General features: G+C 42.9%; 1 protein-coding gene across 4 annotated transcripts in view; it reads left to right on the forward strand.

The window, feature by feature from the left end:
* Positions 1–11,425, forward strand: part of CPLX1 (complexin 1) — a 187,875-nt gene extending 176,450 nt beyond the window's left edge. For 2 of the 4 annotated variants that reach the window (XM_061622192.1, XM_061622199.1), the window contains one exon: positions 10,018–11,425. In XM_061622192.1, coding sequence (XP_061478176.1) covers positions 10,018–10,215 — 198 coding nt within the window. In that variant the 3' untranslated portion in view covers positions 10,216–11,425. Of the gene's footprint in view, positions 1–7,758; positions 8,017–9,426; positions 9,654–10,017 lie in introns of those variants that run through there. The other 2 variants (XR_009762070.1, XR_009762080.1) reach the window with 2 other exon arrangements.
* The last annotated feature ends 14,529 nt before the right edge of the window (positions 11,426–25,954 follow it).

Raw genomic sequence — 25,954 nt, forward strand, 5'->3', positions numbered from 1 at the left:
TTGGGCTGATGGGAGTTGTAGTTCAGAAAAGGAACTTTTCCAAGCTCTGGTTGGACTACAACTCAGCCAGGCCCGCCTGGCCAATGGATCCCGAGGATGTCTTGCCCAACGGTCTTCCAAAACCTGTAGCTAGCACTGCTTCAGAGTTAAAAACATATTTGTAGAATCTCTCCTCCCTCTGAAATCTGCACTGGCACACCCACCCACCCTTCCCAAATCTCTGTGCCAGTATATAGCCTGCAGGTTCACTCCTGGAGGCATACCAGAGGTTGCAGTTCTTTTCACCCATATTTAGAAGTACCCCATTGAACTCAGGTGGATTTACTTCAGTGTCAACAGCCATGGAATTGGGCTGTAAATTGCCAAATGATGGAGAATGGTTTTGAAAATTATGGAGAATGATTTTGGGCTCCCTTTGAGAGGAAGGGTGGGATATAAATTTAATAATTAATACATAAATCTGGACACATTGATGAAAAAAATCAAGCTATACAGAGGTAACTATGAGCTACATTGGAGTTAGGCCAGAGGGTAATGCTGGTTACCAGATTTTGGGGGGTCCTCACCTTCAATGAGCTCCTTTGCTGTATGGGATGGTGCACTTAAACCAGTTTTCCCCCTACATTGCCTTCCACCTTCTCAAATGCCCTATGCAAACTATGAATAGTGGTACTGTTGAGGCAGTAAGTATGGGGGGAAAGGTGGTTCAGTTTGCATTCTAATGGGACTTGATTTGTCCTTTCCGAAACAATTCACAAACTGACACATCCTTCAAAATTCACACTTCTCTCATTTTTGCAATGAAGTTCTCCCACTACAAAATACACACAATAATAGATATATTTGGGGAAAATATGCATTAAAATACATATATTGCTGAAAACCACATTTAAAATGCATTATATTAGGGGAACTGCTTGCAAAAATGTGTACTTTGTGCAAATAATGCACACCAAAAAGGTGCGTGTTTGGAGAAGTGCACTACAATCCTCACAATTTGCGTGGAGGACTTTGAAAGAAAATTGCAGACTGAGAAATGTGGCAAACTGGATAAATGAGAACCTGAAACGAGCTGATTTGCTGATCCCCCTGACCCAGTGGGCCCTTTGCTGCTCTTGGAGCCCCCACAAATGCCTCTGGAGTAATAAAGAACTTTGTGGTGTGTTGGAGAAATGAAGAAACATTCATTATGCATGCTAGAAAAATGCAAGCTTGTAGCATACTCAGTGGCTGGGAGGGGGGAATGCACACAGACAGCTGCACCTGTCAGAATCAGCCTCCAAACTGCAGGCAAAGTGAAAGGGATCCACAGGATAGAGAGGAGAAGAATGCCAAAAACAAAAATGTGCTTAATTGTACTTGGGAAGCCAACAATATTATGCACCCAGCTTGCTGAAAGTTGTTATGCTGATGTGAATGGACTGATTTTCAAGAGCGTCTGACTGAATCATGAGGATTTGTTCCAGGAAGAAAGAGAAGGCTGGTGAGGGGCAGTGAGCAGTGATCCTTTTCTAAGAAAAGAGGTTGCCGGGCTCAAGACCTGCATGGAAGGCATCCTTTCCGACCTGGAAGCCATGCTCCTTATTAACCCCATTGTTAATGGGGTGAGGTGAGGTGATTATCCAATGGGGAAGGGAATACACTCTGCATATGTTTGTAAAGAATTCAGGGAAATTCTTTTAAGAGTAAGATATGTTTCCAGATACGTTGAAGACACTTTCAGTTCTTCAAAGACCTTCCCAGGCATTATTAGGAACTTATTGCGTTGAAAATTAATAGGCTTGTACATTGCCAACTTTGGGATATACAGTTAACATAGGAACACAGGAAGCTGCCTTATACTGAGTCAGACCATTGGTCCATCCAGTTCAGAATTGTCTACACTGGCTGGCAGCAGCTCACCTTCAGTTTTTGTCTGTGTCCTTGCTAGAGTTGCTGCCAAATTCATCTCAAAGAAGGAGGCCCCTGCTGAGGTGAAACATGCTAGGAATTTTCAGAAAAGCAAAGAGGTTTGAAAAGACTCCTGACATTTCTGGAAACCACAGGAAACTTGAATGCAAGTTGTTACGGTCAACGTAACATAGGAACCTGCCTTGGCCACCAAGTTAGACCATTCATCTTTCTAGCTCAGCATTGTCTGCACTGCCAGGCAGCAGCTCACCAGGGTTTCAGGAAGAAGTCTCTCTCAACCCTACCTGGAGATGCCAGGGACTGAACCCGAGACCTTCTGCATGCAAAGCAGTGGAGACTAGTGGCTCCTATGTCACAGATTTGCAAACTAGGTTCAGCACCTTGGACAGCTCCTTGAAAGTTCAGATGAAAACACAGAGCAGATTCACTGCCCCACTGATAGTCGAGCTACCGGTCTCCACTGATGCAAAGCAGATGCTCTGCCGCAGAGCCATGGCCCTTCCTAATTTCAGCTCTGTTGTGTCTGTTATGTCTCTGTGAAGTCAGACGTGGGTATTCCCAAGCAGTTTCCGTGGGCTGTCAGCTTGCATGTATCCCTTCCTGCAACAGAAAGCCATAATATCAGAGGAAGCCCACAAAATGTAGCTGCAAGTGGAAGTGTTTCAGATGGTTGTACACTACGTATCAAACTGCAATCAAAGCGGAACAACTAAAGGCTTGGGTTTTGTTTTTCATTGACTGGGGTTAGACATGCCAGTTAGCTGTCAGTGAAATATGTATTTCTTGTTGAAGGAGTTCCTTTCTCTAAAGTTCCTTTCTGTTCTTCTCTCCTTTTAAACATCCCTATATGCCAGTGTGTGTTTGTGTTCCAGGGCATGTGGCGCTAAAGGTCAGTGCTGACATCCAGCTGGCAGTGTCAATTTATTTCAAGTTTGAACAATACCCATATGGTTGCCAAAATCTGTATTCACAGTAGGAAGACTGTAGCAGGGAACAGGTTAGGGTCACTTGGATGGCAGAAGTGGCAGAAGTAAAGGAAGGCGTACTGGGGAAATAAACCAAAAAGGCAAAAGAAAATAGTCACATATATCAAGCATTTTCCCCCTGAATGCCTTCTTATCATAGGAATGTAGATAGCCACTTTATCTACAGTCAGATTGTCGGTCCATCTAGCTCAGTACTGTCTACACTGAGTGCGGCGGCAGCTGGTGGCTCCACATCAGTGGGACAGTGGAATCCACTCTAGGTTTTAGTCCCAACTTTCAAGGAGTTGTCCAAGGTGCTGAAGCAGTTTCTTGAAAGTTTGGGTTAAAACCCAGAGCAGATTCACTGCCCCACTAACATGGAACCAGCAGCACCACTGACTGACTAGCAGCAGCTCTCCAGGGTTTCAGGCAAGGGACACACCCAGCCCTGCTTGGAGATTCCACAACTGAACCTGGGATCTTCCTGCATGCAAAGCTACAGCCCTTCCTCAATTTCACAGAAACATCCGAAGACTTGAGGCATCCAAAGACAGTGTTCTAATGTGCCCCCTCAGCACAAGAATTCCACCTATGCAACAGAACTTCCCCCCTCCTTCCTGCCCATGCACACCATGCATGCTACGTGCGCGCATCTCTGCCATCAACTAAGATGGCGGTAGGGGCTTCAGTACTTTAGGGAAACTGCGGCCGCCATCTTCATTAAGGGCAATACTAAAAGGCAGGAGACAGGTAAGTAGAGGGCATGGGGGGCCACGGATCGCAGCGGATCATGGAAGGGGAGCCGAGGGGCCACTGAGGGCCCCCCTGTTACCCTGTAGCTCCAGAGGCCCTCGGGCCAGTGCCCCTCCTGGCCGCCCTTTAAAACTGGCCCTGGATATATTAGATGTTTAAGTGTGATCTAGATAGTTGTGTGATCTATTCCATTTAAATGGTAAAGGAGTTATGTAGATTTTAATATTTTAGAGGGGAGATCAGAGATTGTGGGTGCTTGTAAATAAAGCATAAGGAAGAGACCTCAGATAATTAAGAGAGATTGTGGGGACCATGGAACATTTCATAAAGACCAACAAAAGAGAAATATTAACTATCTCTGTACCACTGGAAGATTGCAAAGAACATTATGTTCTTGTCCCTAGCAAGCTGAAATGAATGATAGGGGCTATAAAATGCCAAAACTAAAGGCAATATGAGGTATGGTTTAGATGAAATCATTAATATAAGGTTTATATGGGTACAAATAGTGGGGCAGGGGTTTACTGGAAATGAAGGGAGGAAGAGTATTTAAGTGGGAACCTGGGGACAGCTCGGAGCCATTAGCCTACTCTGAAACCCAGAGACATGTGTTGTCTAGTCGGGGAAAGGAGAGGTGGCCCAAGGTTCCTTGTTGTCTTTCAGTGTTTGGGAATATTAACTTTACTTTGCTTGCTGAAAAGTGTGGAGAGTGCGTTCTTATGTTTGCTTCTATTTTACCTATTATCAATAAAATTCTTCTTTCAAAAGATCAGCCTTGCATCGGGTTCCTCCTTTCTCTGGCTTTTACAGAAGGAGGATACCTGCACTTGGAATAGATGCAGGGGTTGTAATAGGAGTATAAGGGGACCTGCGGTATTACAATCCCTATAGTCACCACTACTGGACCACAATACATAAATGCGGGAACTGGGCTTGTAGGTACAAGAGCCAATAGACCAGTTGCTATTGGTATCCTTGTGCCTGGAAGACCCCCACACACCAAAACTATGCAACACTTTGCTTGCCCCCTATGGGGCCTCCTTCCACTTGGGCAGTACTGGATTCTCTAACAACTGTGGCAGTGGTGCTGTAATGGGCTGGAAGACAAGCAGCCACTCAGCCCATGGTAGTACTACTGCCAGGTAAGTCCACTGGCTCATGAGCATACAAGGGAGAAGCTGGTGGCTACCCCACCCACTCATGCTTGCACACCCGTGGGCTGATCCCACAGCAATCCTGTAATGTGGTGGGACCCAAACAGCCACTTGGTTCCTGACCCATTATAGCATTGCTGCCGAGTAAACCTGTGCGCAAACACTTGGGGGAGGGCAAGGAATGGTGTCCGCTGGGGGGGCAAGTGGGAGTGGGTGCTGGCAGGGTCTGGTTAGAGCTGGGGAAGGGAGCGTCCAGGACAACCCAACCAAACCTGGACCTGGACCTGGACTGATTGTTTTCAGCACAACTAAACAAGCACTTTCCCAGGAGTGGACAGCATGATGGGGGCAGCAGTGCTCCCCTGAACTCCCAACAGTGAGATGCTGCTGCTTACCAGGAAGGGGAGGGGAAGGAGTGGGGCAGCAGGGAGGCTAGCACAGTGGGACCACACCAACAGGAGTGCCAGATTGGCTCCATGGGTGAATTTGCATGACACTAGTCTCCTCCACCCTCGTTGGCTCTGATGACATCTGGTTGGCCACTGTGAGAACAGGATGGTGGACTAGATGGGCCACTGGCCTGATCCAGGAGGCTCTTCTTATGTTCTTATGACTCGGAAGCAGTGACTCGCTCAGAGAGGACAAGAAAGTGCCATCTTCAACTGGCAATATGAATATGTATGCAACTGATTTGGGTGCCAGTGTTATTACATGTAAGGGCTTTCTATAATATTTATGAATTTTTCTAAATATACATTGTAATGTTATTGCATGTTGATGCTTCTTCTTGATGTTTTATATACAAGTTGCTTCTGTGGCTTTAGCTTATTTCACTTATATACGCTTACTTTCCTTTATTCTGAGGTATTTATTGTTACTTAAAATGGGGAATATTTTATTGTTAACAGTAGCAGTACTGTTTAGTAGTGAATGTGGACTCTGCATTGTATTTTTAATGGCATATGTAAACCACTTAGAGATTTTGAAATATAAAACGGTATACAAATTAAACAGACGATATAACATACTACTAAATGAGGGTGATGATGGCAACACTAATTGTGTTAGTGATGGCAACAGCAGCATCTCTTTGCTGCTTCACCCTTTCAGTAGCAGACTCAAAATGTGAAGCTATCTCCACCCACAATAGCTCTGCGCAAACCAAGGGCATGATGACAAAGAATAATCATAAAAAAAGAAAATGATTTTAATATATATATAAAGTTGCAAGGAGTTTCTTGGGGGCATGCTCGGTATACCTTGTTCCCTTTGGGTGGCAGAGTTTCTGAGAAAGTGAAGCTGAGTTGTTGATAGTTCTGGCTAATCATCCTAACATGGAGCTGGGGGGAGTTTTAATGAACCAACTACCAAAAGGGCACCTACAGCTTACAATGTTCAGTCCAGGGGAACACTGAAGAGTTTGTCCCAGGATAACCCTTTGATCCTTTTTTAAATCCCATGTAATTTTCTTTTCTGAAACCACTTATTTTCCCTGAGTGTTTTGCTAGCCTTTGTGGAGAGTCTGTCCTAATCAGTTATCCTGTGAATCATACATACTGAATTTCAACATGATTCCAGCCTGTGGCTTAATTAGAATGCAAAAGTAAAAGGAAAGGGATTGGGGAGCATTCGGACAAAGCAATTACTTGTGGATCAGGTGGGCAAACCATTTTGTAGATGATAACCCGACACCCTCGGTGCCCTTTTGCTCATGAAGTGCCTCATTAACTCATCATAATTGAAATAGCTCTGAGTGGCCGCGAACAGAACATTTTTGACTGTCGATTTGTATGTAAGAGTCTGATCTGAAAAGATCTGGATTGAGAACTGATTTCACTTTTAACACGGTAGGCCATTTATTTTTGGATTTTTAAAAAAGATGCTATTATTTAAAGATGCTATTATAAGCTTTATTAAGTTACAGCATTCCCCTTCTTAAATAATGATACAAGTAGAGGAGCTATTACATTCAAAGCTGCCTTAGACCTAGTCAGACCACTGATCCATCTAACTCAATATAGTCTACACTGACTGGCAGCAGCTCTCTGGGGTTTCAGGCAGAAAGACTTTTCCAGCCCTACCTTGGCTGTGCTGCTGGGGTAACCTAACAAGCCCTGAACCATGCTGGAGGAGCCCACGCTGTGGCCTACCTACAGGTAACACTGTGGCTATGTGGCTAGCCCCTTATGCCAGTGTCACCCTTCCTGGAAACTGCATCAACGTTCTGTTGGGAGGAGCCCACACTGCAGCTCCTCTCCATACCAGAGTTTTCCCTCCTGGAAACCGGGGCAATTGCATTGTGTGAAGAGCTGCAGGACCTCCGACACTGGGGCAATTCTACTGTGTTGGTCCTCCAAAAATGGGTTCCATTAGCTGGCAGCACAAGAAGGAGCTGTGTCGCAGTGGCTCCCATGCCATCAATAGCATAAATGCCAATGCCCTTCCTAATGACTGATGGTGAGACTGGTGATGGTGGCAATGGTTTGGTGAATGCCTCTCCATCTGATCAGTAATAATCAAGGACAGGTGGATTAACCGGGGTGTCAAGGCCCCAGAACGTATCTAATAGCACCATCTAGTGTGTGCCTAGAGGCTCTCAGGTTGCTGTCTCCCTCAGCACTAGGGTTGCCAGGTTCTTGGCCTGATCCTGATCCTGTATCTTTAGGAGAAGAGAAGTCAGCTAAGTGCAGGTGTTCTTGCAACCCTGTAATGGGAAAAACTACAAGGTGGAATTCTCCCCCCTGCACAACTTTTAAAGATACAGAAGACCTCTTGGAGGCTGGGGCTGGCAACAAAGAGGTCTTCTGTATCTTTAAAAGTTGTGCAGGGGGAAGGGAGAATTCCACTTTGTGTTTTTTTCCCATTACAGGGTTGCAAGAACACCTGCACTTGGCTGACTTTCTCTTCTCCTAAAGATACAGGATCCGTCTCAGGCCCTGAACCTGGCAACCCTACTCAGCAGAGATAGTGATCACCCAGTTGATCTCACTGCACTCAGTGAGCAAGTGAAGGGTCCATTCCACACCAGAAAGGGTAGAGCAGGAACAAAGGCTTCTAGGCCCTGATATTTGCCTGGTAACATAATCTGACATAAATAGGAGGGTCTAAGAGCCTGCCTGCCCACACAGTGGTGTAGTGGAGGGGAAACATGGGAGAGTACAGCTTTTTTGAGAGAGAGCTCAGGAATGATAGCATCATCTGCCAATGATGACATCATCTGCTGAAGCACCAAGGTAATTGATGGACCCCCCCCTTTATCTGGAAATGAATGAGGTGATAATAAGGCTTTGAATTTTTAGCCTGTTGTTTGTGGCATATTAGCACTGAGAAAGTCAGAGGCCACATCCACACCAGACATTTATTCCAATTTAAACAGTCATGGCTACCCACAAACAATTCTGGGGAGTGTAGTTTGTAAAGAGTGCTGAGTGTTATTAGGAGACTCCTGTTCCCCTGACAGAGCAGCAGTGGCCAGAGTCGTTTGTCAGCCCCCCTTCCCAGAGAATTCTGGGAACTGGAGCTCTGTGAGGGGAATAATGGTCTCCTAACAACTCTCAACTCACAAACTACACTTCCCAGAATTCTTTGGGGGAAGCCATAACTATTTAAAGTGGAATAAATGTCTGGTGTGGATTGGCCAGAGAATGAGGCCAACTTACTACTCTGGCTGTGAACGCACTAATCACCAGGGCAAAGTGTTTCCATTAGCCACACCTGAAGGGGGAATGGGTTGATCTGTTGCAAAATCTCTTTGAAGCTGATTTTAAAAAAAGAGCTTTTGAGCTATTCCCACCAGTTTTTACAGTAAAAAGTAGTGAGGTTTGACTAGAGTCGTGTGCCCCCTGGAGGTGCACTGGAACTCACAGAACAGTGAGTGTGTCTCTATCCAAAGACTATTTGCTGATCGAAATGAATAGGGTATTGTGCCATGTACTGTTTTGTTTTGTTTGGAGGGGATATCTGGGTGCGTGTTTATAATGGACCAGTACATCTGCCTGCATTGTGTGTGGAAGTTTTAAGGCTCTTACCTGTGCTCAGGTAAGCTATCAGATACATGTTAAGACCCAGAGGCCTCTGAGAAGGCCCAGGTTAAACCTTTGGGGTCCCCAAACTAGGCTGAAAACCTCAATGGCTCTTACAATTGTGAAAATCCGGTATAACTGGAGTTCACTGGCAACCTTCAGTTTTACTATCCAAAGGACATTTTAGAATTACAGCAGCCTTCACCAGCCTCTCATCAGCCCCAGCCAGCATGGCTGTGTTCGCTGAGGCTGATGGGAGTTGTAATCCAAAACATCGATAGGGCACTATGGGGGCAAAGGTTGAATTCCAGAATTTGAAAGGACCTTAGAAGTCATCCAGTCTAACCTCCTGTTCCAGGACTGGGGAACTTTTGGCCCTCCAGATGTTGCTGAACTCCCATCATCCCTGACCATTGGCCATGATGGCTAGGACTGATGAGAGCTGGAGTCCAACAACATCTGAAGGGCCAAAGTTCACAAGCCTTGCCCTAATCCATGCAGAATCTGCTTTGCAGGATGAAACTACAACATCCCTGACAGATGATTTTCTGGCCACTGCTTAAGTAGCTCCAGTGAAGGAAAGCCCCACCTCCCAAGGCAGTCTGTTCCATGTCGAGCAGTTCTTATTGTCAGGATGTTTCTCCTAAACTTCAGTCGAAATCTTCTGTCCTGCAATAGTCCTTCTCTTTTAAGCCACAGAAGACACGCCACCTTCTTCATGACAGCCCTCCAGACATTCAAACACCCAAGGCAGCTTGGAGAGTGGATAATATCTAATTCTCCCCAGGGCAGCCACAGAGAAGCAACGTTCCGTATGGTTGCATATCCACTCAGTAAATTATCACTTGGTAAAAAAAAAAAAAAATCACAGTCTTCTGTATCAAACTTTTGTGCAACTGAGCAGGGGATTAAGGGGGATTTGTTTCTCTATATAACGTTTCCTTGATTTTGAGAGGTCATGCCTCTTTTCTCAGCGTTATCATTCCAGGCTGGCCTGACGTTTTGAAGCGACTGTTTGATTTAAAGGCTCAGCAATATTGACCACCAACAGGCCATGGCAAAGATGAGATCTCTGCAAAAAGCAAATATTAGCATTCGGTACAACATCCTCTCCTGTTTTAATTCTTGTTGTCAGCTCAGAGAGTGACAATATCTTGTGTGTTTTTCCCACCCACCCCTCTCTCTACCCCACAATCCCCATACCTTCTACAGTACGGAATAAAGAAGAAGGAAGAAAGGGAAGCAGAGGCCCAAGCTGCTCTGGAAGCCAATGCTGAAGGGAGTCTGACACGCCCAAAGAAGGCTATCCCCCCAGGCTGCGGCGATGAGGATGAGGAGGAAGAGGAGAGCATTCTAGACACCGTTATCAAATACCTGCCTGGTCCCCTCCAGGACATGTTTAAGAAGTAAACAGCTACAGACTGCCAGCCTGTCCATGGACAGTAACACAATGGATTTCTCATTGATCAAATGGGGAATTGATACTTGCCACCCATCACGCAACCTCTTCCCACCCGCTACGTCAGTCCCTTGTCATTCACTCAAGCCCCGCTCCTAATCTCCTCCCACCCTCTCCCATCCATTCCTTAATTTGTACATGTTCACATCTAGTAGATGCCTCCAAGTGGATGTAAAGATTAACAAGCTGCAGTCTACACAACTTTTTATTATTATAAAGCCATAGTTCTGCATATGTTAAATAAAGGCAGGTATACATTAAGTGGAGGAAAGGGACTACAGCATGCTTGCTTTCATCTCCCAGCAAGAGGGAGCATTCACCCACAATAAAGGACAGGTGGCAAATATATAGTCCTCATTTATTGGGTTTATATCTAACAGAGAATCAGGCCACACCAGTTGTCCATAGCATTGGAAGCCCATCTGTAGGGCTGAGCTGAAAGTATTCATTGTTTTTTGGGCAGTATCAAAAAAACCCTTCCTCTTTTTGGTGTTGCATGGGGGCAGTGCCTGTAAAAATGTTTGCTTGTTCATTTACACTGCCTACCCTTGTTCTCCCTCCCAGTTGACTTGGTTTGCCCTCACTGATATCACACAGACAAATCTGATCTGCTACATAACACAGTGATCTTGTCATATGCACTGTGTGATCTCTGATTGGCTGGGATCACTAATATGATTAATCTAAGAAGTGTTCCTATTCCACTCCCAATTTACTTTTCCCCCCTTCAGTAATGCCATAAAAATGTCAACTATGATTGGCTACATAGCAATATGACATCATCCCAGTCACGATCACTGTTAGGCTGTGATCACCAACTAACTCTAGCAGGCAACAGAAGCAGGTGGGAATAGCAGATAAGCAGAGCAGCTAAGGACACAATGGCCATGATCACAACCATAAAAAAAGAGAATATTCTCACAATCACTGCTTTGGAAGAAATATTTCAACAGCTCCAAATCACTATTTTTGGTCCAAAAATGGAAATGGGAGAATATTCAGCACAGCCCTACTCTTCTATACTAGAGTATCTCCAGCTCATATGGAAACAAATGTTTGTTTTCTATTACTTCCATTATTCATCATCACTGATAAGAAATAATTTGGAACCTGGACCATTTACTACTCATATTTCCAACCCAGATGTAAGAGGACTGGAAGAGCTGAACCCACCTGTACTTTATTAGTAAGCATCTATATGCCTCAGAATCTTCTAGGCAAGTGACTTGTAGCCTTCAAAATAGCCATAATAAAGAGCTAGCAAGAAAGTTTATTGATAGCACAATCCTACCCATGCCTATCAGAACTAAGCCACATTTAGTTCAATGAAGCCTACTCCCAGGAGGTAAGTGCATATAGGATTGCAGTTTTGGTTTGCAAAATGCTGCCTTCCCTTCCTAGATTAATGAAAGTCTGACAGCATCTTTCATCTAGTCCTGTAAGCCTCCAGCTTCCTTAGAGGCACTTAATCTGCACTATCCAATCAACTCCACTGAAGTCCTCAATTTGTTTTTTATGGCCAGTCAGGAAGAACCATGCCCTCTCAAGGATATTTGACTGAATTTTTAACTTGTCTTTAAAAATGAAGATAACCCTCTAACATTTTACTTGCAAAGAGACTGGGAGTGGGTGAGGGAATGTGCACAACAATATTCCACCCAATTGTTCATTTAGTAGCAAACCTGCTCCAGATTGGTGAGCATTTGTCACTCAGGAAATGATTAAAATGTAGATATGAAGATTACAATAGATACCCTACTTTGTACCCCATCACAAAATTGTGAGTCTGGCTATGAGCCTATATCCAATAATAGCCCTGGGTGTTTGGCTTATTTTTCACCTATGAGAGCAAAGTTTGAAAAGGCTGGCTCAGATCAGGTAGTTCATTAGTACAGTAATCCTGTGCATGCAAAAAGTCCCAGGTTCAATCCCTGGCATTTTGAGTAAAAAAAAAAAAGTTTCTGCCTGAGACCTAGGATTGCTTCTGCCTGGCCAATACAGCAGTATTGAGCTAGATGGGCCAAAAGTGTCCCTTGCATTATTTTCTGATGCAGCCAGATTCTCTCTCAGTACTTCCCCCTTCTAGATACTCTTGTGCTCCCACTTGAGGGGATCAGCTTCTGCATAGGCTCATTGATTCTGTTCCTGAGCCAGAGTTGAAGTTATTTGGATAGTGTTCCACCACATCTTCATCATTGCCTATTTGTAGCACTCCCCAGTTTAATGCTAGAATCAGAGTTGAAACACATGATTAGAAGCACCATGTGATCTGCCTGTTTGTTGCTGAGCTATCTGTACTACTTCGAATAACAAGGGGAATGGGAGACTGAATATTTGAATAGCAATGTTCAGTTAGGCTCCACCTGATCACCAGGAGAGTGCAGTTGCACTCCCTGGCCTCACCTCCAATGCAACATCCCCAAAGGCCTGGCCCTACATATACTGAGGCTGAAGGTCTGTATGGATGTAGATTCCTCACATGGTGTAGAATGTGTAGGATTTTAAATGACACAAGGACTCTAGCATGCATACAGATGTTTCCATCCATAGATGGACCGGGGGAGTGAGAACACAACAGCGGAGACAGCCCATGAAGCCTCTGTCCCTCACACAGTTGTCGTTATGTAAGGGGTTAAATACCTGAATAGGACTAATGTTGCCACACTATTTTTTTTTTAAAAAAAAACCCAACTCCCTTTGTGAAAAGCTGGCATGTCAGGGAGAAGGCTTCCGTGCTGGCATGGAATGGAATGTTGTGTGTGGAATGTTATTTTTTTGTACCGTGGGAGAACATTTCAATCTTTAATTTCCCCACCTGCATTCTGAAATGGTCTGATCTAACAAGAGATATATCATGTGAGGTAGCAAATTGTAGAGCTCCCTTCCATGCAATGGGGCTTATCAATAGGTTTCCAAGGAAGTGTGCTTGTGGCTTGAATGGTCAAATCTGCATTGGTCTTCCTGATCTCAGTTGGGAATTAGCCAAGCACTGAGTCATTCAGTTTCACTGGGCAGGGTCAAGACCATGTCATGAAATGAATAGCCATATTGAATCTATTTTTAAAAAGTTTATTTTATTAGCATTATGAGTGTAATGCCAGATCGTATATACGGTGTCCTACGGAGGGAGGAGTTCATTGCTGTGTTCTCATTTGGCATATTGGCAATACTTGTTATACAAAGACAGATTAATTTCCAAAATGGTGACCATTTTGAGTTGAGCCATTTGTTCTTTTATATATGATAGGGCATAATACCAGATAAGCAATTTTAAGAATATGCAATGTCTTAGAACAATTCGATTCTGAATCCCAGTCTAGGTTAATGTCCAGAAATCTGATTTAGAGCATATTACTTAATCCATATTACTTAATCCATTTTTAAAAATTAAAAAAAATCCTTCCTTTGGTATTTCCACAGCCTACTGATAATATTCCCTTGAATCCCAGTGGCTTGGGGGGAGGGGTAAGGCCACCATTTTTGTATTTGTTCATTCATTGATAAAACACATGGCCCACCTAAGGTTCAAACAGAGCCCTCAAGGCAGTTTATGGCACATTGAAACCCTTACAAAACAAACTTTTTAAAAAAAAGAATTTAAACACACATTAATTAATCTACAGGCATAAGGAATAAGAGACCAATCGACAGCAGATACAAACCCTTCCTGGTCCTCACAGGTCCTCCAGTGCCCTTTGAAACCATTAGCTTCTCTGCCATCTTCTTACAGCAATAAAGGAGGCGGTTTGACTTGGCCCCTGGGTTGGAAGTCCCCTACTGAGGGCACTGCTCCTGGTGCCCAGCAACCAAATTAAGGGAAAGGCCTCACCAGATTTTATGACAGGAGAATGGGATTGTCATGTATCATGAAGCAGAATCCTCATTTTCAGTGCTCTGGCAGCATACTGAGATTTGGGGTAACTACATTCCTTCACGGCATTGTCTTCAGCTCTTTCCTACATGTCTAGTTTTAAAGTTTCTGACGTCCTACCTATAGTATGAAAATGCTTGATATTGGCATGTACCAATATAGCTGACCTGGCCTCCTCCAAAGAATCTTGGGAAATGAAGTCTGGTAAGGGTGATGAAATTCTCTGATAGTGCTTCCCTAGCTTTGGCTAACCCCCGCCCCCTTGCAGAACTACAATTCCCAAGGTTCTCTGGGGGAAAGGAATTGCTGTTCATACCTGTTTGAATGTGTAATCATGGCTATGCTCTTATTCAAAGTTTCATAGTAAATGATCCTTTGGCTGACTAGTGTTCTCTCGCCAATCGTGAGTCAGTATCTTGTCTATCTATGACCACTTAGATATGTTTTTATTTCAATATTAAAGCTCTTTTTCACCCCCTATTATGCTGAACAGCAAGTTTTCTCAGCATATTTTTCAGTTGGTTCTGTTTGTAGCAATGCTCCCCCTCCCCAGTTGTTCCAAGATATAATGATCTGTTTTCAGCCCACAGTGAGGTATGAAGAAAACAATTACTTCAGCATAGACTAATAAGGTAATGAGTGTTGCAGCAAAGCAGCTGGACAACTGATTTACCACATGGTAGGGATGGGAGCGAAAGTCTATCAGTTTGTATTTAAACCCAAATCTATTATTTATTTATTTGTTTGTTTATTATTTTATTTATATCCTGCCCTTCCTCCCAGCAGGAGCCCCATCTATCACATTTGCACTTTCCAAAACAATATGACAACCGAAATACAACCATCCTTTGAAATTCACTTATCTGAATTTTGTGATTCCAACCAAACAATTTTTACAAAAATGCATATATTAAGAGAAAGGGTGCATAAAATGAATATATTAGTGAAAATAACATACAAAAATGCATTATCTTAGAAATTGCTTGAAAAAAGTGTACATTAGAACTGCATACAAAAATGTGTTTATCAGGAGAAATTCACACTAAAATGCTGGTGAATTTTCACGAGGACTTTTTTTTAATGCAGATTGCTGCAGAACAGTGGAAAACTACATTTAAGACTAGAAAATGAGAAATTGGGAGAACCAAAATTGACAGATCCTTCCATCTCTTATCATATGGCCAGCTCTCTGGCTTCCATTCTGCATGCTGGTAAATGTGCATCTGTGGCTGAAAAAAGAGACCAAGGCTGCAATACTGACCATGTCTGCTCAGATGTAAGTCCCATTGCATTCAATGGGGCTTACTCCTAGGAAAGTGAAGTTAGGTTTGCAGCCTTAAACATTAAGAAACAGATCCAAGGGTCATTAATTTAATATGACTCCTGATTCTAGCCCAATGACATTAACAAAACTGTACGTTTTAACATTTTTATTTTTCCACAAATAATATGGACATGGTATTCTGGTAGAATATCCCTGGGAATGAGGGAAAAGCTGAGTGGATTTCTTTCAAATTTTCTTTCTGTAGGTGGACTGAGAGACCAGCTACATGTTTAGTGAAATCACATAGAAGTATCTTTCCTGGCTTGATCCCTTTTAGGCAGTAAATAGCTTCTCAAAACTTTTGAATGCTCTCTCACATTAGAGAAAAGCCCTTGCATGTCAAAACCTAGCATACCAGGCAGGAAGGTTCTAGCCCAGTAATCTTCTTGATGTGTTGCCTTTCAGCATGCAAGATTTTATTTATTTCTTCTAATATGGGAGAATATTCAAAAAAGAAATTCTCCCCTCACCTGAAATATGAGCTGGTGCATTCTAGAAAGAACTCTGGCACAGATCAGCCCTGAATCGAGCACCTGGAGCATTGCCCAGTTCTGAGGGGCCTTTCCCTCCTAAGTGCCTCAACTGCTGTGAACATAGTCACAGTGGGCACTTCCCTACCTTGAAACAAAATGTTGGCACAATCCCTCAGTTCTCAGCTTTTGACCTGTACAAAGCTGAGGACCACAGTCAAAACACTTCACCCCCAGCACTCACCCAGTTGATGTAGACAAATCAACACCAAAGAGAAGTGTGATCCTTTGCTTGGGTTCTGAATATCTCTTTGTTCTTCCATGGCATTTTTTTTTTAAATTATATCACAATATGTTCAATCTCAGGTATATGGGTTGTTGTTTTTTTAAAAAAAGAAAAATATTAGTTGGTATTGATATGGAAAGCTTGGGAAGTTCCCCATTTCTACATTGTATTCCTCTCCCCCAAAGCCTTTCTGTTTCTTTAAAAGTTAATAAGTTCAAGCAGCATTAATCAAAAGGCCTTCACGTTTGGGAGAAGCCAAGTGATTGAGTGAGTTTGAGCTTCATGAACTTGCATACAAAGCTTTAGAGAAAGCCATATGAAATCAGACTGCAATATTCATCATGAATGCTATTCTGTGTTTAAAACAAAAAGAAAACAAAAAACCCCACCTTAGATTGTGTGCTAAATCACTTTGGCATTTCTCTGTCTATGTTTCCAGTACAACCTGTTAGCTTAGTTTTCACCCGCCCAGTCCTCCAACATACCAACGATGTTCAATACATTGACCAAACCAGCTCTTAGAACACTAGAACCAATTGTTGTTAGGAATCCCATTGCTGTGATCTGAATGTAATGTCCTGTGTATATCTCTGAATCCGTTCTCTGTATCCGATTTATTCTGTGTTGACCAAGATCCTGGTTATATGTGCTCAGTCAGCAACATCTTTCAGTAAATGTCTTTTTGAACAATGCTTGTTTTCACACTCGCGTTATAAGAATAATAAAAAAAAGCAGAACACTAACTAGACGGGCATTTTCTAATAAACAAAGCAAAACAAAATGCTCCTTTTTCCTTTTCAGAATGCATGCAGCACCTTCCAAAGCAGCCAGAAGGTGACTTCAAGTAGAGACTTGGTGAATGTATATTTTGTTTGTAATTTGCCTGCTACCTTTTCCTGCATGATGTGGGTTCAATGGTACAATGTTCTTTTCAAATGGAATCACAGCCAATAAACAACAACAACAACAAAGAAACAAATGGTAATAATAAAAGTGATTTCCTATCTCTCCCCCCCCCCCGCTTTCCTGTGAGAGTCCTATTGAGAACTAAGAATATGAGCTTTTCCACACATTACATGGCTCCAAACCCGGATTTTCCAACAAGTGTTCCCTTGATACAAAGCTGCAGACGGCCCTGGTTCTCTGGGTGAATGTACCTATATGATACATGTGCATCCAAACATGCATTTGTCTCATTCACACATTGCATGTTTCGGTGTATCTTAACATGTAATGTCCCCCATCTAGCTGTAGTGACATTAAAAATGGGATATATTATGACATAACGAGCTATATCAGAATTAAGGATGGAGATGCACACTGAAACGGGTAATCGGTTGAAAGCAATGCAATGCAGGAGGGGTCAGTGAGGAGGGGGGCTCTGCACACCTGACCTCTGGACAACGGAGTCACTGACACTTACTAGGGGGGGGGAAGCAATGGGAAGTCTGCACTGTGAGGACACATTTGTGGAGCCAATCCAGCACTTCCACTGATTAATCTGGACAACGCTGACTCCCTCCCACCACCTCCCCCTCCCAGTAAGTGGCAGTGATTCTGCTGCCTGGAGGCCAGGTGCACAGCACTCCCTTCCTCACCAACTACCCCTTGTGCAATGTGAATGGGCCACATCCATGCTTAGGAAGCCATACTAACGTGCAGTTGGCTATGCATCTGATTGGTTTCATTCATTTATTTCATATCATGTTTCAATTCTACCACTGAATATAATAAAAAATAAAAGTACAATGGCATTCATTGACATTGTCTAAAAACTAGATAAAAATATAGCACAACTATATATCACAAATAAAACTGATCAGTGTGCAAATCAGAAGATTCAAAAATAAGAGTCAGGAAAGTTTGGGTAAACATATACGCTTTTAAGAGTTATTTAAAGGTCATTACTATGTCTACCTCACAAATTACCCAATGGGAGGCATTCCAGAGGGTGAGTGCTATCACCGAGAAGGCTTGCTTTTGCATTGTCACCTAGTAAAAATGTGCTGGCCATGAAATAACCAGCTGGGTCTCTTTGGCAGATCGTAAATACTGGCTTGGTCTGTACTAGGGGAGGCAATTTCCTAAGGATACTGCTCCCAAGTTGTTTAGGACTTTAAATGTCATCAACAAAACATTGAGCCTGGCTCAGCAGTTAAAAGGCAGCCATTGTAGATCGTTCAACACCAGTGTAAGATGTGTAAAGTTGGGAGTCCCACTGATCTCTGCAGCAGCTGCATCTTGCACTACCTACAGCTTCTGAACCAGGCACAAAGCTTGCTTCGCATACAGTGTATTATTGTGGTCTAATTGTGAGGTTGCTAGTGCATGGACAATTGTGGTAAGGCTGTCTTTATTCAGGAATGGTCTTAGCTGATGCACCAACTGAAGTTGGTAATGGACACTCCAAGCGATGGATCTAGGAGCAGTCCCAAACTAGGAACCATTTCTTTCAGAGGGAGTGTGCTCTGATTTATGCTCAGATTTAATCTTGATGATTACAAGGTGGAAAATGCAGAGCCTATAATAGTGTAGTGTAGTACAGTACACCCCATCCTTCAGCATATTATTATGCATCCTTCAGCATCCTTCAGCATATTATTATGTCCTGCAGTTTCCAGTGGAACTCACAGAGAGGTTTATGGCATAAGATAAAACATACACAAGATTTCACCAGAAACATACATACAGGAACTTCATACGCTCAGTAGCAATATGCTCAATGAGCTCTTTCTATGTCTTTCTATGTCCATTGTGATTATGTTGAGGTTAGGGACTAATTCATTCAGCCAACCTGTAAGAAATTCTATCATGCCCTCCATGTCCTCTTCAATCCCACAAATTCAAATATTTGTTGAAGACTGTGATTTTCCAAATCCTCTTGTTTATACCATATGTCAGTTTCAGCTCTCTTCAACTCTTTAAGTTGTTCCCAGTGTTTAATGCTGAAATGCAGCACCTTATCTGCTGTGCCTGCTATGATCTCAAGCCAGATTGTTAAATTGTCTACCTTCCCTTCAGGAGGCTGTAATATTTTATTTGAGCCATCCATTAGGTTTTCTTTCAGTTGCTGCATATAAATTTTGCCATTGGTTGGAAAACATCCCTTTCTCTCCCTTTGACTTCATTGGCTGCGTTTCCCCCAGTGTCATCATTTCAGTCAGTTTCACTTTCTCTGCAAAGTGATGATCTTTCCAGGGCCTCAGTAGCTGGAAGCATTTTGAAACAGGCGGTAAGATCTGTTTCTCTACAACTGTGAGGTCTGAGACTTTGTCTGATAAGTAGGCGCTTATTCTAATGTATTTCTCGTGCACTTGTAACATAAATACCCAATTTTAAGTGGTTTAGAAGAGTCCTTGGATCAAGCAACCATCTTGATCTGGCATTGCTCCATCCCCTTCACAAAGTATGATCTTGAGAGAGTGCTCTTGCATGTGTACCCATGTCTTGTTTGTCAGTTTCTTATAGGCATCTGGTTGGCCAGTGTGGGGATAGAATGCTGCACTTGATGGGCCTTTGGTGTGATCCAGCAGGGTTCTTCTCATGTGCAGAGCTTGGAAAAGTTACTTTTTTGAACTCCAACTCCCATCAGCCCAATCCAGTGGCCATGCTGGCTGGGGCTGATGGGAGTTGTAGTTCAAAAAAGTAACTTTTCCAAGCTCAAGGTAGAGATGAGAGATCAGTTAAAGATCTCTCATTCCTTTGAAATGACTGGTGGAGCTTCCTGTATTAATCTATCATGGGGGATATGGGTGAGGCAACCTGTACTAAATATTCCAGTAGCATTTGACAAATTGTCAGAAGGACTTGGGTAAGGTCAAGCAGGACATTTACTGATAGCAATAAATATAGGAGTGGCTCCTTCCTACTCCTCTCCATTGCTGGCCCTACCATGACACAGAGGCCCCATATGCACGATACATTTAAAGCAGTATCATACCGCTTTAAACTGTTGAGATTTCCCCCCAAAGAATCCTGGGACCTGTAGCTTGCTAAGGCTGCTAAGAGCTGTTAGGAAATCCCAATTCTCCTCACAGAACTACAATTCTCAGAATACATTGGGAAGAGGGATTGTTAAGCCACTCTGAGAATTGTCATAGTGGGGAAGCTGCTTTATGTTTCAGTTCCCAAGTGTTAATAAAGGGGTACACAATTTTCAGTTTGTTTTTAAAAAAAAAAAATACCGTATGTGGGAAGTGTTTCAGTTTCTTATCTCAGGTGTCGAAATGTCTAGGGTCATTTATTATTATTTTATTTACTGAATTTAAATCCCACTCTTCTTCCCAAAGGAGGTCGGCAAACATATCAACAAAAACAACCAAACAACAAAAAAGTAAAAGAATTTTAAAACAGTTATAAATATTCAAAAGCAGAGACACAGTTAAAAACATTCTGTAAAAACATTCCTTCAGTGGTGATCTTCAGGTCACCAGACGCCTTCCCCTTAGCTCCTGCCTATTTTCCCTAGCATTAGCATGAGCATTCAAAAGGGGGGGGGAATGGTTTGTTGGGGTGATTCATTATGCATTAAGTTCTGGGTAGATTGAGAGATTAATGGTGGTGGTGAGTTCTGTATCACCCATCCTAAGTAGCTGGTCAACAAGTCCATTATTAACAGCCATTCGATCCTAATATGCAAATGGCTCCATCATTTCTCCCCGTCTCCCCATAGGTCTCCAGACTTCCCACGCCAGCCCACAGGTCTCCAAATCTCCCTCCCACTTTCCACTTACCTTACGGCCTTGCTGCTGCTCACTTACTCACCCACCCGCCCACTAGGCCCCGTCTAGCCCCATCTCAGGCCGGCTAGGCCCCATCCACCAGCCACCCCCACCCCTCTTGGAATTGTTGTCCCCTCCTTCTCCTCCTCGACACCGCTGCCCTCCTCACTGCTTATGCCCTCACCACCACCCCTTGCCACCACCACCATAGCAGCCAAGGTTAGCCTCTCCTTGCCCTCCTCGCCTGTAAGCATCACACAACCTGTGTGCGCTGACACACACCTCCGCAGAAGCATTCATGGGTAGTGCGACACTTACAAAAATTTAATATAGTAAGATAAATGCATTCAGATTCTCTTTGTATGATGTTTTACCAAAGTGTGTTTGTAGTCCTACACCTTGGTCAGTTATTGCGTAAAAAGAATGTGGATCTAGTTACATGTACAATCACATTAAGATTGCTTTTTTGTAGTGTTTTAGCAATACGTACATGGATATTGGTTGTTATAGGTTTCTTAAATGTATATATCACTTTTCACTACAAAAACTCCCCAAACAATTTCCAACCAGAGTAAGAACTCAGTCATAAAAATATGTAAGCATGTTAAAAACATAGTTTATTTTTTATTTTTTTATTTTAATAATTTATACCCCGCCCTAGTTCATAGAATTCAGAGCGGCGAACAATAACAATATCCAATACAATCTAAAATAGCAATAATAAGAGTACAATAACAACATTAAAAATCAATTAACTATTAAATGTTTAAAAGCTAAACAAAACAAAAAAGTTTTTAACTGACGGCGAAAGTCCATGAGTGAAGAAGAACATCGGATCTCTGGTGGCAGATTATTCCATAGGATGGGCGCTATGGTCGAGAAGGCTTTATTTCTAGTATTGGCACGGCGGATTATAAAGGTGGATGGGATGATGAGAGAGTGTTCAAAAGGTATTCTTGTCGGTCGCTGAGGTTTAAATTCCAGAATACGATTTGATAAATATATTGGTGCTAAACCATTTAGAGCTTTAAAAGTTAATACTAAGATTTTAAACTGATGACAGAATGAGATCGAAAGCCAGTGAAGTTGGTAAAGTAGAGGCGTGGTGTGTGTCTGTGGACTTGCTCTGGTCAGCATTCTTGCCGTCGCTCTCTGTATCAGCTTAAGCGGGCAAAGTGATCTTGCAGATAGTCCAATATATAGGGAGTTGCAATAGTCCAGTCTTGAGGTCACAAGAGCCTGTGTCACTTGCTTCAAGTCCGACATCTCTAAAAAAGGACGGAGTTGACGGACTAGTTTTAATTGAGAGAAAGCACTTCTGGATACTGTTGCAATTTGAGGTTCAAGGGACAGAGCGGAATCTAAGATAATACCCAAACTCCGAACTTGGGATTTCAGAGGGAGTGGGACCCCGTCTAAGGTAAGTAGGTTTTTAATTTCATGAGACGGTCTTTGTCCAATTAACAGAACCTCCGTCTTCTCTGGATTAAGTTTTAATTTATTCCTATTAGTCCAGTTTTGTATGGCAACCAGGCATTGGTTTAGGGGATGGACCGCCTCCATGGTATCTGGAGGGAAAGAATAGTAGAGTTGGGTGTCATCTGCGTATTGATGGTAGTGTATTCCGAATTCGCGGATAATCCTTCCTAGGGGCTCCATATAAATATTGAATAACATTGGGGATAATACGGAGCCTTGGGGGACACCGTATCGTACTGGCCAAACCTTGGATGAGAAATTTTCAAGGACAACTCTTTGTAGCCTGCCCTCCAGAAAGGAACGGAGCCATTATAGTACCGTTCCTCGGCATCCTATACTAAAGAGACGGTCTAAGAGAATGGTATGATCAATAGTGTCGAATGCGGCCGACAGGTCTAGCAGAATTAAGTAAGTTAGATTTCCTCTATCCAATTCAAGTCGTAGATCATCTACCAGTGCTGTTAGCAATGTTTCGGTCCCATGTTTTGGTCGAAAGCCTGATTGGAAGGGATCATAGCAATCATTAGTACCTATAAATGTTTGAAGTTGTGTGGCTACAGCTCGTTCAATAACCTTACTGATCAAATATAAGTTAGATACTGGACGGAAATTGGTAAGAAGTGTGGGGTCAAGGGAAGGCTTCTTCAGTAAAGGAACTACAATTGTTTCTTTCAATGTCTTGGGAACATGGCCTTGTTGGAGTGAGGCATTAATTATCACACAGAGCCAGTTCGCAAGTTGAGCTTTTGATGTTTTTATAAGCCATGAAGGGCAGACATCAAGTGAGCAGTTTGTCGGTCTCATTTTGGTGAGAAGTTGGGGGATATCAACCGGTAAGATAAGTTGAAAGTTCGTAAATTGGGATGGGAGAACAGTTTCAGATAGTTAGTATTCAAAAATCCGATATATGGCAGCAGTGGGGGGGGGAGACCAAAGGTTATGGCAAACCATTCTGATGGCAGGGATTTTAGAAACATCCCAAGTAAGGCTTCACATGACTCAAAGCTACCCCATGGAAGAAATACTACACATATGAAACTAATATGTCATGTACACATGTTAAGCTAGAGCCCTTCTCCAGAAGCTAGATGGAACTTTTTTAATATGGAAGAACATTCAGTCTTTTAAGCCCCAATCTGCGGTCTAACCAGCCTTCTCCCTGACATGCTAGTTTTCTATGTGCAGAGAAATTATTTAGACCTGCAATCTGAAATGTTACTGCCCAGGTACAGGTTTACCAGCTCAGGTAAGTACTAAGCCTCCATAAATCTGCCATAGTACTCACTCTGTTTTACTGGGATATGCCACAGCTTTTGTGACCGTGACAGTCTATGGCTCATGGCTGACAGGATGGCTCATGAAAAAGTCTCTCCTTCGTTTCAGCCCTGCCCCTCCTGTGTGTTGAGGATTCTGTATACACAAGCAATTCTAAACCACTTTCTTTCAAATTACAGCCCCAGAAGCAGGTGGTGCAGAAAAACAGCCTGAGGGCTTGTCAGACTGGTCAGGAAGAATATGTATCATTATGTCACAAAGATACAAGAATGAACTGAGAATCTATTATTTCACTAACTTACCTGCTGAACCTGTTCAGAAGTCACCACATGCAGCCACATTTTCAAATATCATTATTATTCAGCAGACACTCTCACTATACTGCTTTAGACAACTGCTAAAAACTTTAAAAAGAAATCAGCAAGCCTGCCCAGACATATAATTTAGTTGTATCTGTTTTTAAAGTTTTACTGATTTTTATCTGTATTTTATGTACACTTGTTTTTAATGGTTTCATAGGTTTTTGCAGTTTTATCTACAATTTTGTTCTGTACATACCACTTAGAGAATTCTTTGATTGGGCTGTTTATAAATCTTTCTAAATAAGACCAATAAATCATACAGTCATCCTCACCACCATTCCCCAAACATACATCTAGACCAAAATCACAACATAAATTAAGTAAAATTCTGCCCTGGTTTCAAACTTTGTGTGTGTGTGTTTTGTGCCTTCAAGTTGATTATGACATGTGGCGGCCCTATGAATCAGCAATCTCCAAGAGCATCTGTCATGAACCATCTTGTTCAGATCTTGTAAGTTCAGGTCTGTGACTTCCTTTATGGAATCATTCCATCTCTTGTTTGGCCTTCCTCTTTTTCTACTCCCTTCTGTTTTTCTGTATTGTCCTTTCTAGTGAATCACGTCTTCTCATTATGTGTCCAAAGCATGATAAGAGAGAGGATGTCTGTTTAGGAGAACTATGTCAGTGGGGCAGTGGACTCCATTCTGGATTTTAGTACAAACTTTCAAGGAGCTTTCAAGTTTGGATTAAAACCCAGAGTGGATTTGACTGCCCCACTGATATGGAGCCACCAGCCGCCATTGGCCTAAAGTGATGAAGTGTCAAGAGATGAAGTGGGTAAATGGGACAGTTCATCTCAGCTCTCCTCACCCACACCCTTCTGCACTCTCCCCCCCAAAAAATTAAAACAGAGATTTAAGAACGGAGAGGCCCAGGCTGCACAAGTTATTTAAAAGGCCGGAGTGAACAGACCTGTTATAGATGAGCAAGGGCAGGCAGGTGAACATGGCTGGTGCCATCACATCTCCTGGGGAAGGGCTGCAGCACAGTGGTAGAGTCCCTGACTTGATCCCAGCATCTCCAGGCAGGGCTGGGAAAGACTTCCTGCCTGAAGCCCTGGTGAGCTGCTGCCAGGCAGTGCAGGCAATACTGAGCTAGAAAGATCAATGGTCTAACTTGGTGGTCAAGGCGGGTTCCTACTTTATTTTGACTGTAGAACTTGCATTGAAGTTTCCTGTGGTTTCCAGAAATCTCAGGAGTCTTTTCAAACCTCTTTGCTTTTCTGTAAATTCCTAGCATGTCTTGCCTCAGCAGGGGCCTCCTCGTTTGAGATGAATTTGGCAGCAACTCTAGCAAGGACACAGACAAAAACCGAAGGTAGCCGACATGTTGATCCACTGTAAAAAAAAATAAAAAATCCCAAAGGCACAGTAATGGAAATCCCTCTATTCGGAGAATCCCAAATGTCACTAGCATTCTCAACTTTGAGACATAGGTACTAATGGACTCGCTGTTCTTGCGGGGGGCGGGCGGGGGTGATCCAAAAGACTCTGTATGGCAATCCCTTTATTACGACCATCCCGAATGTCACCGAGGCATAAGCAAGCTTGTTCTCGACTCTGACATTTTGGTTGGTCCTAATAAAGGGATTACCATACAGGATCTTTTTGATCTCCTTCCTGCCCCGCATGAACAGCCACTCTGTTAGTATCTCTTTCTCACTTTAAGGAGAACTGTGCTTCATTATCTTTGCCAAAATCCTTCCCATTTACCTCCTCTTAACCTCGTGTCTCCTCCTCCCCTGCCCCTTCTTTGGTGTTTGCTTGTCTTTATGTTGTTTGTCTTTTGTCGTCTCCCCCACTGTCAAAATTTATATTGTAAACACAATGGGGCAAGGGTCTTCTTTCTTCTGCTGCTGCTTATATTATTCTGGAAGAGCACAAAGGAATTCTACCCCAACAG

This window comes from Rhineura floridana, chromosome 1 (genome assembly GCF_030035675.1).
Source record: "Rhineura floridana isolate rRhiFlo1 chromosome 1, rRhiFlo1.hap2, whole genome shotgun sequence".
NCBI classification, from domain to species: Eukaryota; Metazoa; Chordata; class Lepidosauria; order Squamata; family Rhineuridae; genus Rhineura; species Rhineura floridana.